At 40.3% G+C, this 15,725-nt stretch overlaps 3 protein-coding genes across 4 annotated transcripts in view; 2 read left to right on the top strand and 1 right to left on the bottom strand.

Moving 5' to 3' along the window:
• The first annotated feature begins 3,757 nt into the window (after positions 1-3,757).
• Positions 3,758-7,270, top strand: agxtb (alanine--glyoxylate and serine--pyruvate aminotransferase b). Its single transcript, XM_068701888.1, has 11 exons — positions 3,758-4,101; positions 4,607-4,799; positions 4,912-4,976; positions 5,066-5,166; positions 5,270-5,340; positions 5,432-5,516; positions 5,627-5,725; positions 5,896-5,965; positions 6,325-6,420; positions 6,677-6,805; positions 7,061-7,270. Exons 1-11 carry the CDS (start codon positions 3,829-3,831, stop codon positions 7,166-7,168), a joined length of 1,290 nt encoding a protein of 429 aa, XP_068557989.1. The 5' UTR covers positions 3,758-3,828; the 3' UTR covers positions 7,169-7,270.
• A 287-nt stretch (positions 7,271-7,557) lies between these two features.
• On the top strand, positions 7,558-11,944 carry thap4 (THAP domain containing 4). Its single transcript, XM_068738161.1, has 5 exons — positions 7,558-7,681; positions 9,794-9,947; positions 10,163-10,272; positions 10,782-10,885; positions 11,081-11,944. The coding sequence occupies exons 1-5, from the start codon at positions 7,657-7,659 to the stop codon at positions 11,204-11,206; spliced, it is 519 nt and encodes a 172-aa protein (XP_068594262.1). The 5' UTR covers positions 7,558-7,656; the 3' UTR covers positions 11,207-11,944.
• Positions 11,945-12,167: 223 nt separating this feature from the next.
• Positions 12,168-15,725, bottom strand: part of LOC137892782 (bcl-2-related ovarian killer protein homolog B-like) — a 7,371-nt gene continuing 3,813 nt past the window's right edge. Inside the window, exons 4-5 of one of the 2 annotated variants that reach the window (XM_068738160.1) lie at positions 13,990-14,153; positions 12,168-13,278 (exon numbers count right to left, since the gene is read on the bottom strand). In XM_068738160.1, the coding sequence (XP_068594261.1) occupies positions 13,153-13,278; positions 13,990-14,153 (290 nt within the window). In that variant the 3' untranslated portion in view covers positions 12,168-13,152. Of the gene's footprint in view, positions 14,154-15,725 lie in introns of both variants that reach the window. The other variant, XM_068738159.1, reaches the window with a different exon arrangement.

Here is a 15,725-nt window from a genome sequence, read left to right as displayed (position 1 = left end):
ATCAGCATCATCAGCAGCAGCAGCAGGCAGCCATGAAGCAGAGCGATGCAGCACAGACACAGCAGAGGGAGAGGCCCAGCGATGGACTATAATAAACCTTAGAGAGACAAATATACTGAACTGCATTTAGGCACCTCTTACCAACTGTCTCCCACTTCCCCCCAGAGGTCCAACTGCTCCAGGTGCTTTGTGTGTCAATTGATTTTGTAGTCATTTAGGTGCAAATTTGAACCACTAAAGTACAATATGTAACTGCACGTAAACCTTATTAGGCTAGCAAATGTGGCCATACAGAACTATTGAGTGAGTCAATATAGTTTAAATATTTTAGCTCACATTCTGCTCACATGATGCATCATCCATGATAAAATTGTGTTTAGTTAATTTACTACAAACTAACACATATTATGCTTTAATCCAGCGGTAATTGGACTGCACTAAATGAGGACATGGAGACAACAGGGTACAACATACGGCCACAGTGAATGTTTAGCCTCAGCGCCCCTTAAAGGATTTATCTGACCTCCTACTATGTAAAGTTTTAAAATAAAATTCAGAGAATATCTTTTAATTCCAAAAGCAGCACCAGCTGCTAGCCGCTAACGTTACCGATACTAACAGCGCTAACATCCTGAACAAAGGCAACAGTGCTGACAGAGATAACAGTGTTTACCTGCAGGGGAACCGGAGGGTGGGTGCTAGCTCCAGGGACGGCCAGCTGTAAGCATGTTATGAGAGCGATGCTTAAGATACTCTAGTACCAGTTCTAACAGTGCAGAGTAGCAGCTAAGAGCTAGCCAGTGGGGCATGCTCACATGCACTGAAAAACACGCGCCACTGGCCGGCTATATAAACAAAGCACAAAGACACTGAGGTCAAATACATACACAGAAAAGGAGGCACTTCATTCTCTGCTGAGGACAACATTACAGGACTACATCTAAACACAACAAAAAGCCTAGTTTTTTGCTGCTATGTCTGAATATTAAATAGAAAACATTTAATGATACATGAATAAATAAGATGAAGACGTACTTTCTTAGTGGATGTTTATTTGAGATCTGACTATTTATTTAACTACGTTCAAGCTAATATAAGAAACTTTAATTTAGCATTGATATTGGCGATCCCTGTGGACAGAAACGGTAGTGTTTCCATGCACCAGATTCCCTTAAAAAAACCTCTCATTTTACTACAGCAGGGTCCGTCAGTCTACCCAGCTCAGTCCTGGTTCTGGTTCTACCGTCTGCTAAAACCTGCATGGTGTCATCTGATTTTGCGAAGAATCCGACCTTGTGGCACCAATGATAAGCATTAAGAATAACTATAGCCCATCTTCTCGCTGATGGTGTCTTTTACTTATGAAAGTTATGCATCAGTATTAAATTGAGACTGTTTCATAACCATGCAGTTCAAAGTTCCTCACAGTTACTTTAAGTATCATCATAATCCAGAATGATAATCCATACAGACTGCCCTTTTCTAAAGCATCTATAGTGACAACCAGTCAAACGTTTACTAATTGGTTTAACGATTACAAAGTATGAAGACTTTCAAACTACATATTTGGTGTTTAATATAAGAAAACATTAGATCTGTGAAAAACTGGATGTTATAGTATTATTTAAATTCATCCACTGTATGTTTTATTTACATTTGAAAAATTCGGATTCAAATTAATAATAAAAGCATAATTCTGTAATTTAAATTAGGACGAGATTGGTTCAATTGGCCATGGTCTTGTACATAGCATCCCTTTTTGGAGTTTGAACTGAATGTTTATGGAGTCACTCTACGATCACTATTGACAGACCGCTTTATGAAGCCCTCTGTGGATGAATTTGAACATGCCTCTCTGTTTCTGTCTGTCCCTCCCTAGCTCCTCCTCCTGCTCTGTTTGGGTAGATTCTGAGTGTTCAGTCCAGTGCAAAGGCCAGTATGAGGAGAACAGCAAGTCCCATTTATTTACCACTGGTATAATTATTTACAGAGCCAGACTCAGAGAGAGGCACCTTCTGGTGATCCTGCTAGCTGTGACACAGCAGTTGGAAACGAGCCGCAATATGAGAGATATTCTACTCAGTTACTACTAGGCCCAAAATAAAAAGTATCTTATTTGTATCCCGGTCCAATTGTAAGAATATTCATAAAATAAAGCAAAATAACCCTTGATCAGAATATATCTTTGTTAATGTAAATGTTTGACCTGGATGGTTTGAATTTTAAGTATCATTTTGACCTATATCAAATTTATGGCGACCCAAAATAATTTGCACGTCCAGCAGAAGTCACCATTGGTTTTGTTTTACCATGTAAAGTGCCTTTGAGTACCTTTTAAAGTGCTATACAATTAAAATGTATTATTATTATTATTGGGGTTATAACATTACTTCTGCTCCCTCTTCCCTGCTATGTTTTGAGAATTACGAGCCACAACAGCATTAATAATATGGCCTCCCCACTGGGGTTGGACAGCACTGCACACACACTAAAATAATCCTGGAGTGATATAATCTTGGCAGAGCAGATCAAAATAAAGATGTGTCACCCAAAACAGAATGAGGACACAGTGCATTACAATTTGATCACTTAGAAGTGGTCAGAGATTGACAACATGGTCTTTTTACAAGGTGTTTTTCAGCAATGTGCATATTTCACACAAATCCTACCAAACTGTATGGAAAATAATGTCTTTCTTTCACACTTTGCACAAATACAATCCAATTTGAGATCCACACTGACATCCTGTGAGCTGTCACCAGTCTCAGCTGGAGCTAGAAATAATCTGTATTTCTAAACAATGGACAATTGAATTAATCATTTTCTACCTAACCAGTGTGTAAAAACCTTTGAGCCCACTGTGTGAATTATTTTTAATAAGCATTTAATTTGAAAAACATCTGAAACAAGAAAACACAACAAATATTGGATATGACCAAAATTCTATTTAATCTCACTTTACAAGAAACGCTGATTATGCCCACTAGAAAATAAAACTGAGCCATTTCGCTGGTGTGCCTTGATGTGTGTATTGATGGGTGCCTGCCCCCCCCCCCCCCCCCCCCCCCCTCCTCAAAGAGAGCAGATTGGCTCTTTGAGAGGAGACTCCTCTTTACAAACGCAAAGCTGCTGTTACTGAAGGGGCAGACAAAATCAACAAGCCACCTGCAAACTGACCTTAACTGGTTCTAAGCTGCCAAGTGCCCTCACTTTTACGTAAGCGTCAAGTGCAAACTAAACCATGAATGAGTCACAAAAACAGTGGTGGATCCAAACTGTAACAAAAGAACCAACACTGGTGACTCTTTGTGTTGGCGAGACTTTTCTTAAATTCAAACACTGGTCTGGGAAAAGATTTTAAAAACCTCACACATGTGACATTTGAAGTGTGAAAACCTTTTTGGCTGGATAATAAAATAATTAACCATGATTTGTATTGTATTGTATTGTATGATTTGTATTGATTTGTATTGTATGTTTCCACATATAGTCTCCTAAACGGGAAATAAGGCAAACCTGCTCAAGATATTTAAGTGTTTTCTAGTTTTGAAAGTTAAATGTTAGAGCTACTTGCATAGGTTAACCACAAATATATGATATAACTCACACTTTTTTAAAATTTCTTATATGATTTGCTATTTGTGTCCCTAATTACCAACCCTGAAGTCAAGGGTTGGCTGTCAGGCACACCGCCCCGTGGCCAGCAGGTCAAAGACCTGTTTGTTTTTAAACATTCACCAAAAACGTACAGCCAGGTTCAGTCTCTCCGGCTGTCGGTGGTGATCCCACTCGGTGCAGGCTTCTTCAGGAACTACGACACCAGGAGTGATGCAGAGGGCTTTGTTCAGCCGGAGCGCGCTGCTCGTCCAGCAGGCAGCAGCGACCCTCGACAGTCCGCTGTCCGCGAGGAGCGCGCCTCTTCTGCAGCGGCTGGACCGGTCCATGTCCTCCGTTACCATCCCGCCGCCAGCATGCATGCTCCGGCCGCTGGAAGTGCCACCGCGTTACCTGTTCGGACCGGGACCCTCAAACGTTCCTCCACGTATCTTAGCTGCACAGGGCAGGGCGATAATTGGTCACCTGCATCCAGAAATGTATGAGGTAAACGCTTTGTTTGATCCTCAGACCCAGAAAGACTGAGTTATATTATATATTCAATTATAATTAAGCGTACTTTAAGGGGGAAATACGCATATTTACTCAAATACTGAACTTGAGCACAATTTGGAATCGCGGTGCGTTTTGTGCACATGGGAGAAGTTTGTAGGTTTAGGAGAAGACGTGGTTTGGGTTAAAATACTTGGAAAACTTAATTACTAGGCTACTTTTATTGCTACATTTAACACTGTGGTATTTGCATTTTGGTAAAATTGGTTGAATATTGTTTTCACCACTTAAATGTCGGTTTTATCAGACTAAATTTAATTTGAAAGTTTTGGTACACCAAATATTCATATTATTTTTTCCAGATTTCATGAAAAATAGACCAAATATATATATATAAGCTCAAGGACCAACAGTTTGTGCGTAATTGCGCATACTGTACACACTTACTGAAATCACTGATTCATTGGTGAGAAATTAAGCTAAACATTGTGTTTCTTAGATCATGAATGACATCAAGCGAGGGATCCAGTACATCTTTCAGACAGAGAACAACATGACCATAGCTATGAGTGGCTCCGGGCACGCGGCCATGGAGTGTGCGGTGTTCAATACGGTGGAGCCCGGCGAGAGCGTGCTGGTTGCCATTAACGGAATCTGGGGAGAGCGCGTAGCAGAAATTGCCGAAAGAATGGGTACGTCCTTACGCACGGTTTTACGCACGCATCCATTGGGTCTCCAAAGAAGATACACGGCTTAATTGACATTGATTGTGTATTCTCTGACTATCTGTCTGTCCGTCTGTAGGTGCCAATGTACATAGAATTGTAAAACAACCTGGAGGATATTTCAGCAATAAGGAAATTGAACAGGTAGGCACAGGGTCTCTGTAGCAGCCCATAACTTACTACACATTCCCCACATTTGTGATTAAACACCTTTTTTTTACCTATTTGTCTAGGCCGTAGAAAAACACAAGCCTGTCCTGTTTTTCCTCACACATGGAGAGTCCTCCGCTGGCCTCTGTCACCCAGTAGACGGCATTGGAGACATCTGCAGAAAGTAAGCCTCCCAATGTACATGACTCAAACACTGCGTACCAAACAGTTTTATGTAACTACCAAATATCATGTCATATTTCTCACTGTTGTCATATCTCCGGCAGACATAACTGTCTCTTCCTGGTTGACACGGTTGCATCTCTTGGTGCAACCCCAATTTTTATGGACAAGCAAAGTAAGGCAATGATTAGCGATGGATTCAATTCTGTTACAATCTGCCATGTGCTTTCGTGTGTGACATTACCTGTCTATTATTGTGCTCCCAGATATTGACATCCTGTACACTGGTTCTCAGAAGGCTCTGAATGCGCCTCCTGGCACAGCACCCATCTCCTTCAATGAGAGAGCATGGTGAGGAGGGAGCTTCTGCATGCATGTTTCATGAGTCCTAAAGTGTCACAACTGCATAAACAAATGACACCAAGCCAGCATCTCTTTGACTCTCTGTTACTCCCTCACAGCCACAAGATGTTTAACAGGAAAACAAAGCCAGTATCCTACCTCTTTGATATGACACATTTGTCCAACTACTGGGGTTGTGATGGCCAACCTGCCAGACTGTAAGTCCAATACAGCCAACTGATTACATCCTTATTCTCTTCACCACATGAACCGTACCTTATAGAATGGGAGACCAAAAAATATTAGATTTTTAGATTATTTATTACTATTATTGGACATGTTATGATTATAAAAAATTGTATTTGTCGGGTGTCATTGTGGGTTTTAGGTACCACCACACTGGTCCAGTGTCTGGATTCTTTGCCCTGAGAGAGAGTCTGGCAATTGTTGCTGAGAAGGTAAAAGATAATTTCACCACCTTTTGTAGTTACGTTACTGAAATACAATATCAACTTGTTGAGTAACTATAATATACAAATTGTGGGCCGTGCCGGGGGCCCATCAGACCTGTGATTTTTTTTTACTTTAATAATGCTGATCACTTTTATTGGCAGCAATATATCAACTTCTTTGTCCAACATATCATTACATCTCAACAGAGGAGAAAGCAGTGTTTTCATTTTGTTAGAAAATGGACATAGCTCTTTGAATGTGTCTCTAATAGTACAGCAGTTTTGACTTGGCAGTGTTGGCATAGTCCCCTTTTGACTTCTTGGCTGATTCTCACATAACTTCGTCGATCTTTGTCTCCCTCTAGGGGCTGGAGGAGTCCTGGAAGAAACACAAGGAGGTGGCAGCCTACCTGTACAGAGGACTGGAGGACTTGGGCCTCAAGCTCTTCATTCCTGATAGGGTAAGGTATAGACGTAAAACAAAAACCACAGGCTGGGCGTTTTGTTCAGCAGGACAACAAAGAGCTTATCTACAGGGAGACAAAACAAAAAGAATAAACAACACTGAATAATAATTTACATATAACATACAAAAAATCAGTATTACTGCCCTGTATAGAATATCTGTTAGAAACAGGAGTGTTTGTGTTGTACTACAATCAATCAGACAGCACTGTGGTGCCCTGTTATGACCACTAATTTTGAAATGTCCTGCAGGACTTGAGGCTTCCCTCCGTCACCACCATCGCCATTCCTGACGGCTACAACTGGAGGGAGTTGCTGGCCTACATCATGAAATACCACCGGATGGAGATGACTGGAGGCCTGGGCCCTTCCATCGGCATGGTGGGTTGCTGCTACTTCACTCTGTACAGTAGACAAACTCATCTTTATTCCCACTATACCAATTTACATCTTGACGTAAACTAACTAAATAATCCAGACGTCCTTTCACGTCTTGTCTTAAATTAACTAATTAAACTAGATATCAAATAGGCAAGGGCCATGTCATCAGAGGGGTGTCTTAACAGCTTTCTGCATCTTGCTGCCGAGTCGCTGCTGGCTCTGATGCACTGCACTTTCCACCTCTCTTTTCATTAGGTGATGAGGATCGGATTGATGGGATACAACTGCGAGAAGACTAATGCTGACATGGCACTGCATGCCCTGGCAGACGCTCTCAAGAACTGCAAAAAGAGCAAGGTGTAAGAGACCAGATCCCCTGGTGACTCGCTCTGTACTCATTCATGAGGGAATAAAAAGTAAATATTCAGTGTCCTCACATGATGGATATCTGGAACAGTGCAAAAAGTTAAGGATTTTTTTCTGTGCTTTTGACTGCAGAGATTCTATAAAACCTAAAGCTGTGTGCTTTTCTTGTATAAGTAGGATAGTTTTGAAATCAAGGAGCTGATATTATCTATGCTGAGGCTGCTGAAAGATGTCAATAAAGTGTGCTTTGATTTATCAAACACTCCTCCTGCCTCATTGTGTGATAACAGTAAGAAGGGATTTCAGAAATAGCTCAAAAAGTCTATAAACGTGCACTGTCTGAACTACATTTCCCAAGATTCCCTACTGTGATGGCCATATATAAAACTACGTCACATTATCTCAGCACTGACGCAGATGAACTGTTCATTTAATCTGTTTGATTTGATGTATTCATCCTCGCTTGCCTGCAGTTTGGTTTATTAATGGCGTGTCCTTTCAGTCACACAGGTAGGATGATGGTTACATTTTAAATTACAAGCGCAAATGTAGTCAATGTCAACTGTTCTAGCTGCAATGTCGCAGTGACCACAGGCTCGCTCACACCAACTCATAAAGAATGTAGTAGCTTTTGGCTAAATAATTTACTGAAATGATTATTATGCATCCATGTTTATGCATCCAACTGAAGCCGCCCGTTGAAGTCTATGGCGAAGATGTATTAGCTCAGTCTGACTATCCTGAATTAACATCAGGTTACAGATATTAACACAATCATAGTTATGACGTGCCAGAACTGTAGCTTCCGTGATAGTAAACAAATTGCAGCCACCAGAGATTGAGCCGTGTGTATGACTTTTGAATGTTAAAGAGTGCTGAGTTTGTTTGTGATCGATATTGAAATGTGGCCGCGATAACTGCGGCTTGTTTGCGCAGATCTCTGTATGAGTGCGATGAAAAACAGTCACCATCCTATTTACATGCGGAGTCGTCTTCTTCCGGTTTCTGCCAATTTTCGACCAAACCGATACATTACTGCCACCCACTGTCAAAAGAGAGAAGCAATCCTCAGTGCATTTTGATTTAAACCCTCTCACGCCTCCATTCACCATTTCCTCCCCTCCCTGCTGTTTGAATACAGTGTATATAGAACATAGATGCTTTATGGGAATATTGTTAAATTTATGTTTGCTGAAGTGGAATATATGAAGCGTTAACCCACAGTTTATTTTCCTTTTAGTGAAGAATAAGTTACTTAATTGTGAGGCAATATTTAGATGATAATAATAGTAATAATAATCGTAAACTTGATTTATGTAGCACATTTCATGCAACCCAAAGAAGCTTTTCATAAAAGTAAATGATAAACTCTGATAACCGTAATATTTACAGTTACACTTTTTTCGGATTACAATAAGATACATTTAAATGAAAGAAAAGCCAAGATTAATAAAAGATGAGATCAAAAAATAAAAAATTATGAAAAAAATAAAAAGATGTGTGATTTAAAAAAAATATATTATTCAATTCAATTCACAAATTTGCTCAGATTTGCAATCTGTACATTCGACATCCTCTGTCCTCCCCCAACAAAAATTTTAATGGGGAAAAAAAGGAACAGCTGAGGGATTTTTCTCCCAGAATGGGCAGAAGTGCATCAAAGTGTCCTTTTTTATTTTGATTTTTTTATTATCTTGGTGTTGAAAAACAGAGGTGGCCAGCTTATATGTTCTTATACTTGTCCTGTTTTGTCCGACTATGTTTGTACTCAGGTCTCTCTGGCAAAAGATATCCTGATCTCTGCGAGATCACCTGATCACATACAGGTTATAGATCCATATCCAAGAGCATAAGCTGACTTTTTTTGACATGTCACAATTGGAAAAAACAGAGGTGTAAATAATCAAATGAATGTGGCTTAACTCCATTTAGCTGCTTCAGTTTCAAGGTCCGGGTATTGTGTGTGCTGACTCGCTGCCATGACTTACTGGGACACTTGATTAGAACAGAGCCATTGTTAATGTTATGAATAACACGTACTGGTTAATTTAGAGAAATAGTATATAGATAAATGTATTTATTTTTTACCAATATCTATTCCAAAATATATAAAATGATCTCTTCTTTAATAGTACAGTCGCTGCCCATCTTTCGGCGCAGGCTGAAAACCCACCTCTTCAGGAAGTGCTACCCTGAGCCTTCCACTTAGCACTTATTGTATTCATACTAGCTTGTTGCACTTATTGTATTCGTATTACTTATAGCACTAACTGTTTTTCTTGTTTCTGCACTGTACTTTGGCTCTGAGTTATGCTCTGCTTCATGCTCTTAGATGCTTGTTTGGAAAAGGAAATGTACTGATGACTTCTGGTGACTAGTAGTTCTTTTGATTACCAATGTTGAATGCACTTATTGTAAGTCGCTTTGGATAAAAGCGTCTGCTAAATGACTGTAATGTAATGTAGTGTAATGTACATTCAAACTTCCTGTTCATTTTGAGCAATATCAGTGTATTTGACTCAAATCAAATTGTTGGTATCACCCATCATCACCTTGTATTAAAGTTCTTTGCTCTGTTTTCATGATAGCGCAGCATAAACTGTTTGTGTTTTTTACCATCAGTGGATCTGAACCCAGCCCTCCTCCCTCTAGACTGGCTGCTGGGTACCTGGGAGTCGGATGAACCTGGAGAGGGCTGTTTTACTACCATCAAACCTTTCCACTACACAGAGACACTGACCTTCAGCCATGTGGGACAACCAGTCATCAACTTCACGTAGGTTATTTTGTGAGCAATCACACTTCGAAGATTAACACCGGGCTGAAAATAACTGTGTTTTGATGCCGCCTCTGATTGAAAGTTTCACACCTGTTTTACCTCTGTCCTTTGCCGAGCATCACTGATGACTAAAATACCAGATCAAACAGCCCATCGGCAGGAAAATTGCATCATCAATCTTCAGTTGATTCCTTGCTGTTACTGTTTGACAGGTTCAACGCCTTCCATGCAGAGACCAAGAAGCCTCTGCACAGAGAGTGTGGCTTCATCCGAATGCAGCCGGGAGCCAACAGAGTGGCGTTCATCATCGCACAGAACTCAGGTAGTTACGTACAAGTATACTGGAGGTACCCTCGTTCCTGATGACCAGGCTCCTGCTCGGATTTTGTCATTTAAAAAAAAAAAGAATCATTCCAGATGTGGAGAGGCTGGGTGTTTAGGTTTTTATGAGGGAAGCAGACACTCAATGTGGATACACAAAATGTATCTCCCAATGAAATCTGGCATTCATTATATTAGACCTGATTCAGGGCCATAGTGATATTCCAGGCATGATGCAGAAACATGACTACTTGGCAATTACACACCTCTTTATGTCTGTTTGTCTCATTTTTTTTGCATTTTGCATTAGGTAATAAATTATTCTCAAACAATTACATTTTTTTAAAACCATTTCCGATAAACAATTAAGACTTAATTTCTTAGAAAATATAGATAATCTGTATAAAATTAAATTGTGTACACACATTTTTGATGGCTAACTCTCTTGTCTACACAAACGCACACACACTTCCTGTTCATGTTTTGAGTCCAGTGTGTCTTTGTGTGCAGGTCTGGTGGAGATTGAGGAGGGAGAGCTGACAGCGCAGCAGCTGAACCTGCAGAGCCAGGCGCTGGCCAGAGTCTCTTTTGCCAGAGAGCCACATGTACAAAAGGTAAAACTGTAATCTGATAATGCATCATGCACTCATTGTTGGTATTAGTTACTGAATGTATTCACTCAAATCAAATCAGTGTAGCAATGCTGCCCACACAGTCCCACAGAGCACGAACAGAACTTATTTTAATCAATGAAATATTTTCTGCTCCTTTTGTGTCGGTGACCTCGCCTGCTCTCTCCCATCTTTCAGATTTCTCGAGTGATTCAGCTCCGACCAGATGGGAAGCTGGAGCAGACAGTTTCCATGGCAACAGACAACCAACCACTGATGCAGCACTTGCACATCACCTACCGTCGGCAGGCTTCCAGTACTTAGAAGTACTTTGGTCAGGAAAGATAAATGTTGCCCAAATAAGGGGACTTAATCAATAATTAGGGTTTAGTCAGATAATCATATAAACAGTTTGAGTTATGGCATTAATACAATACATAGTCATAACTGGGCATTGTTTAAGGCACTACAGATGGAGATTCAATGTCACTGTCAAAGTTAAAAGGGCCCTGTGGAGTTTGTGGTAAACAAACAAAAGTTATTTTTGCATTCAGCTTTAAACCTGAATGTTCACATCCATGTTTACTAGCAAACAGTCTTCTTCTTCTCCTTTGCCAACATACTTCTTTATATGTTGGTGTTTTACCACCACCCGTATGTCAAAGGAACAGAGTGAAACTACCACTAGAGGTCTAAAACTTTGTATATTGCACTTAAGGGCCTTGCTTTAGTATGGGTGCTCGCCTTATCTTAATATGTATGGTCTGGATATTTATTCTTGGAGGTGTAAAGCTTATATAGCACTGATGAATTAATGTTAAGTACAGTGTCCTCTTATCCCTAACTTTCATTGCACTATTTTAAGATTGAAAGCTCAATTAACTGCTGTCCTACTGGGGTCAATGAACAGAGTTCTTATACTGGGTGTTAAAACGTTTTCATCATGTCTCAGCAGAATGTCCAAGATTGGTTTAAGTCGTTCAGTAGAGTGGTTCATATACTGTACGTACATAGATGTACTTATACAGGTTGCAATAAGAGAAATTAAAGTTATTTCACCTATTTTGGTTTTTACTTTGTCTCCATCCATTTTAATCTTATGTTTACACTTCCTTTTCTGTCCCTATGGATTTATGTATGCGTCATCAACATGAATGTTATTGATGCTCTAAAGCATTACAGCATCAAGTCTGAGAGGTTAGGTATGACATGCAAAAGGGCTCCACTTTAAACCCCTGTGTCAGATCGGTGGGATTAAGTATCATAAAAGAATTAGCACAATAAGTACACGTGAAGATTTTAGGTTTATTAAGGATGTAAAAAGAAAACATTCAGACAAACATTAATAAATTAACACTGAAAGTGACAACCATCAAACATACCACACAATCATCCCGAAGAGAAGTTGTCTTTATACTGCAGTGGCTTCAATTGTTAAAGTCATAATCAAAATAAAAAAGATTTTTAAAAAGTCATGGATAAAAATATTTACAGATTTTAAAAAAAGAAATCAATTTCACCATACTAATGTGGATGCAGTTAGTACCATTCATCTTTGGCCAAAAATGAGACCCAACATTTTTTGGTCAATGATGTCTAAAATTGCAGCAGAAAGTTTAATCATATTCTGGAAGGGATGCTGCTTGTGCTGTCATGGTGAAGTACCATTGTGTAAATCACCATGTGATAGCAGTCCTTTTCAGATTTAGAAAACTCACGAGACCCAGCCAGCTGAGCATCAATTTTCATCACAAACGTGGCTTTCACTTGCATTATTCCTTCAGGTATATTTACTGAGACGAACATCAAATCAAGGCATCAAACAGTTTCTCTCAAGAGTGCAACCTGAAAACACACACACACACACACACACACACACACACACACACACACACACACACACACACACACACACACACACACACACACACACACACACACACACACACACACACACACACACACACACACACACACACACACACACCAGCTACAAAGCCAGGTTTTCTGCACCGGTGGAGGGACACAAACATATTTTCGTTGCCATTCATGCTCATAAATTTCACAGTGACTACTGGAAGTAACCCTGTATCCGAAACCGAAATGACACAAGCACGATGCTGATGAAACATTTGTTGATGGCCATTCAGCGCTGGCAGGCACAGCGACCATCTCGACTCCATCCATTATTATTATTATTATTATTAACAAGTCTGAGACATAATCTCATGTCAATGATGAGGGCTCCAGTGCACTCGGTCTGTGCTCATTCATGGCTCCTTCATGATGTAGACGTACACTGTAGTGAGGAAGTACTTCAGGGACTCTATGACAGACGACAGCCAGTGGTGCTCAGGGGTCACTTCCTTCTTCAACACACATTTCGTGATCTCCGCCTGACACAAGGAAATTGATATTTTAAATTAGACAACAATGAAACATTAAAAAAAATATTTTTTGCAATTTCTTGCCGAATACAAATATCATTCGAGGAAAAAAACTGCACTTTTCAGGGGAAAAAAAGTTTTTTTCCCCCCACAAAACAAATTCAGGGAAATGGTCGTCAAGAGGTAAAAAATTTTAATAAAAAAATGTAATTAAAAAAAAACTTGTAACATGTAAACCATCTTAGTTAGCATGCTCCAGCTGAGGCTGATAGGAATGGCATTAGTTTTTAAGGTATTTGGTCATAAACCAAAGTATTTGGCAAATTAAAATCTTTACCTGATGACGGTGGGGGTTTTTTATGTAAGTGTTGCAGCTAAAAATGCGTTTTTAACCAGGAGAGGGCCACATAAACCAATGTTACCACTGCAAAACTTTGCATCAGATCAGCCAAGAGGAAGCAACAGTATGTGAGCTACATTTTACATGCAACTCCCCTCTAGCTGACTATCAGAGCTTAAGTACACAAACTGAGCTCTCATCCATAAACAAGATAACGTAATCAGTCATGCAGCTTTAGCAACAGCAATGTGGAAGAACAGAAAGTTGCCAGTTCTCCAGAGAAACACAACGCAAGCAGTGTTTTTATCCCCTCTTGCTGTCAAATGAGAAATATTATGTAATATGTGGGGAAAGTTCCCTAAAATAAAAACGTCACATACCCATCCTCCCCGTCTCTTCAGCCAGGGAACCAGAAACTTGCGGACAAACTGACCCAGACCGTCCACTAAGATGTGAACGGTGCTTGGATGACCCTGTCTGACACAATCCACTGCCAGGGCTCCGGCTACTGCATACATGGATACCACCTTACCCCACGTTATACCTACAGCGAGAAAAACAGACATCACCAAGTTACGCTTCATGTCTTCTTTACCTTCGTCTACGGATAGATGTTCATCATTAATGTTTTGGTAAAAACATGTCTGGAAGGGATCTGTACGCTTCAGCAATTCAAGCTGATATTGATTCTGTCTTGTTTGTCGTTTGATAACCGAAAAGCAAAAATATCACACTTTGTCCAGAAGACCCGAGCTTTAGTCCTCTAGAGTGGCAGAATTTTCCTGACCGGAATCAATAAACATAAACACTCCTTCTGCTGTTCTCATGGGTGCCACTCACTCATCTCCTCTCTATGGTTTCTCCATTACATATTCTGTGATCTGCCTCCCAGCATGTGGGGCAGTCGGTGGACCTTGTACTGAAATAAACTGTAAATGCCAGGTTTAAGTCAACAAACCAGTGCGTTTGTGTTACTGTAGCTGATAAGACATCTTAGAGACCAGTTCTAAATTAAAGAGCGTGAGATTGCTTTTGCCTAGGGGTGGGTGAACACGCAATTTCTACTGTGGGGAAGTCAACAAGTACAGAAAATGAAGGGAGTCATGAAGCTTCTTCCAAGTGAAACAATCCAGTCTGACAATTGATGGCATCCCGCCATTTCTAGGTTCAGTTTCCAGGGCAGCAGGGACTGTTATAACAGCCGTCAGTGATGTAGCTAGGTCTAATGGCATTAGCCTCCTTAGGCCAGCTCACATTGTCATGGCTGACCTAAGAGTGTCTGACTGTGGCTATAAGGGGATAGAGTGAGCTCCGGGCAAGCTTAAATAAGATAAATGTCCACGGAAGCTGTCAGAACACGTCACATCTCTCTCCCTACTGAGAAGCAGGCCAAGAATAGAGACAAGATTGTCAAGGATAAAGCTGGAGAAGAGGAAGGCGTAAAGAGGAGGAACAGAAGTGGGAGGCAGGCAAAGATAGATGGAGGAGACACAAGTCACATTGATTTTTACTGAGAGAGACCGCAGCACAGATGGATGCTTCTAAAGAAAAATGTTTTGCTTATGATAAATGGATCCACTGGACTTCTCATTCCTTTGAGGTCATGTTAAGCACTTGGGAGGCATAGTGACGAATGGCAAACACCTAAATAGGTTTTTCGGACACCAGGGAAAAACTAACTCAGATGCATTCTTCTATTTATATCCAGGTTTCAACCCGTCCCAGAAGGCTGGGGCAGCCTGGGTTCACCAGTTTGTTATTCTTCAGGAAGAATCCCACGCCACTTCCAGAAATACATTCTTGTGACGTCTAAACAAGCACAAGTATATTCAGAACACAGTCATGAAAATGACATTAAGCAAATCCATTTTTTGATCTTTCCTAGAAACATTAAGAATTTTAGTTGCTCGTCACACCGCAGCCAGACCATCTAATCAACCCCACAGGCTCACACTGAGGACATAAAACAGCTCTTTTTATTTGGATAATGTTAGTACTGCTTTGAATTGTGTACAAAGCAGATCTGTTGTCAAGGCAACTTTAAAAAGTCCAAGAGCCAGCACAAACAATTCAACACCAACAGTAATTAGACTGACAAAACTCTCAAGACCAAGAC

This window comes from Cebidichthys violaceus, unplaced genomic scaffold (assembly GCF_023349555.1).
Source record: "Cebidichthys violaceus isolate CVI_PGR_0920_01 unplaced genomic scaffold, fCebVio1.0.p SCAF_8, whole genome shotgun sequence".
NCBI lineage: Eukaryota > Metazoa > Chordata > Actinopteri > Perciformes > Stichaeidae > Cebidichthys > Cebidichthys violaceus.
The sequence above is the reverse complement of the archived record's forward strand: the minus strand, read 5'-3'. Positions and strand labels throughout refer to the sequence as shown.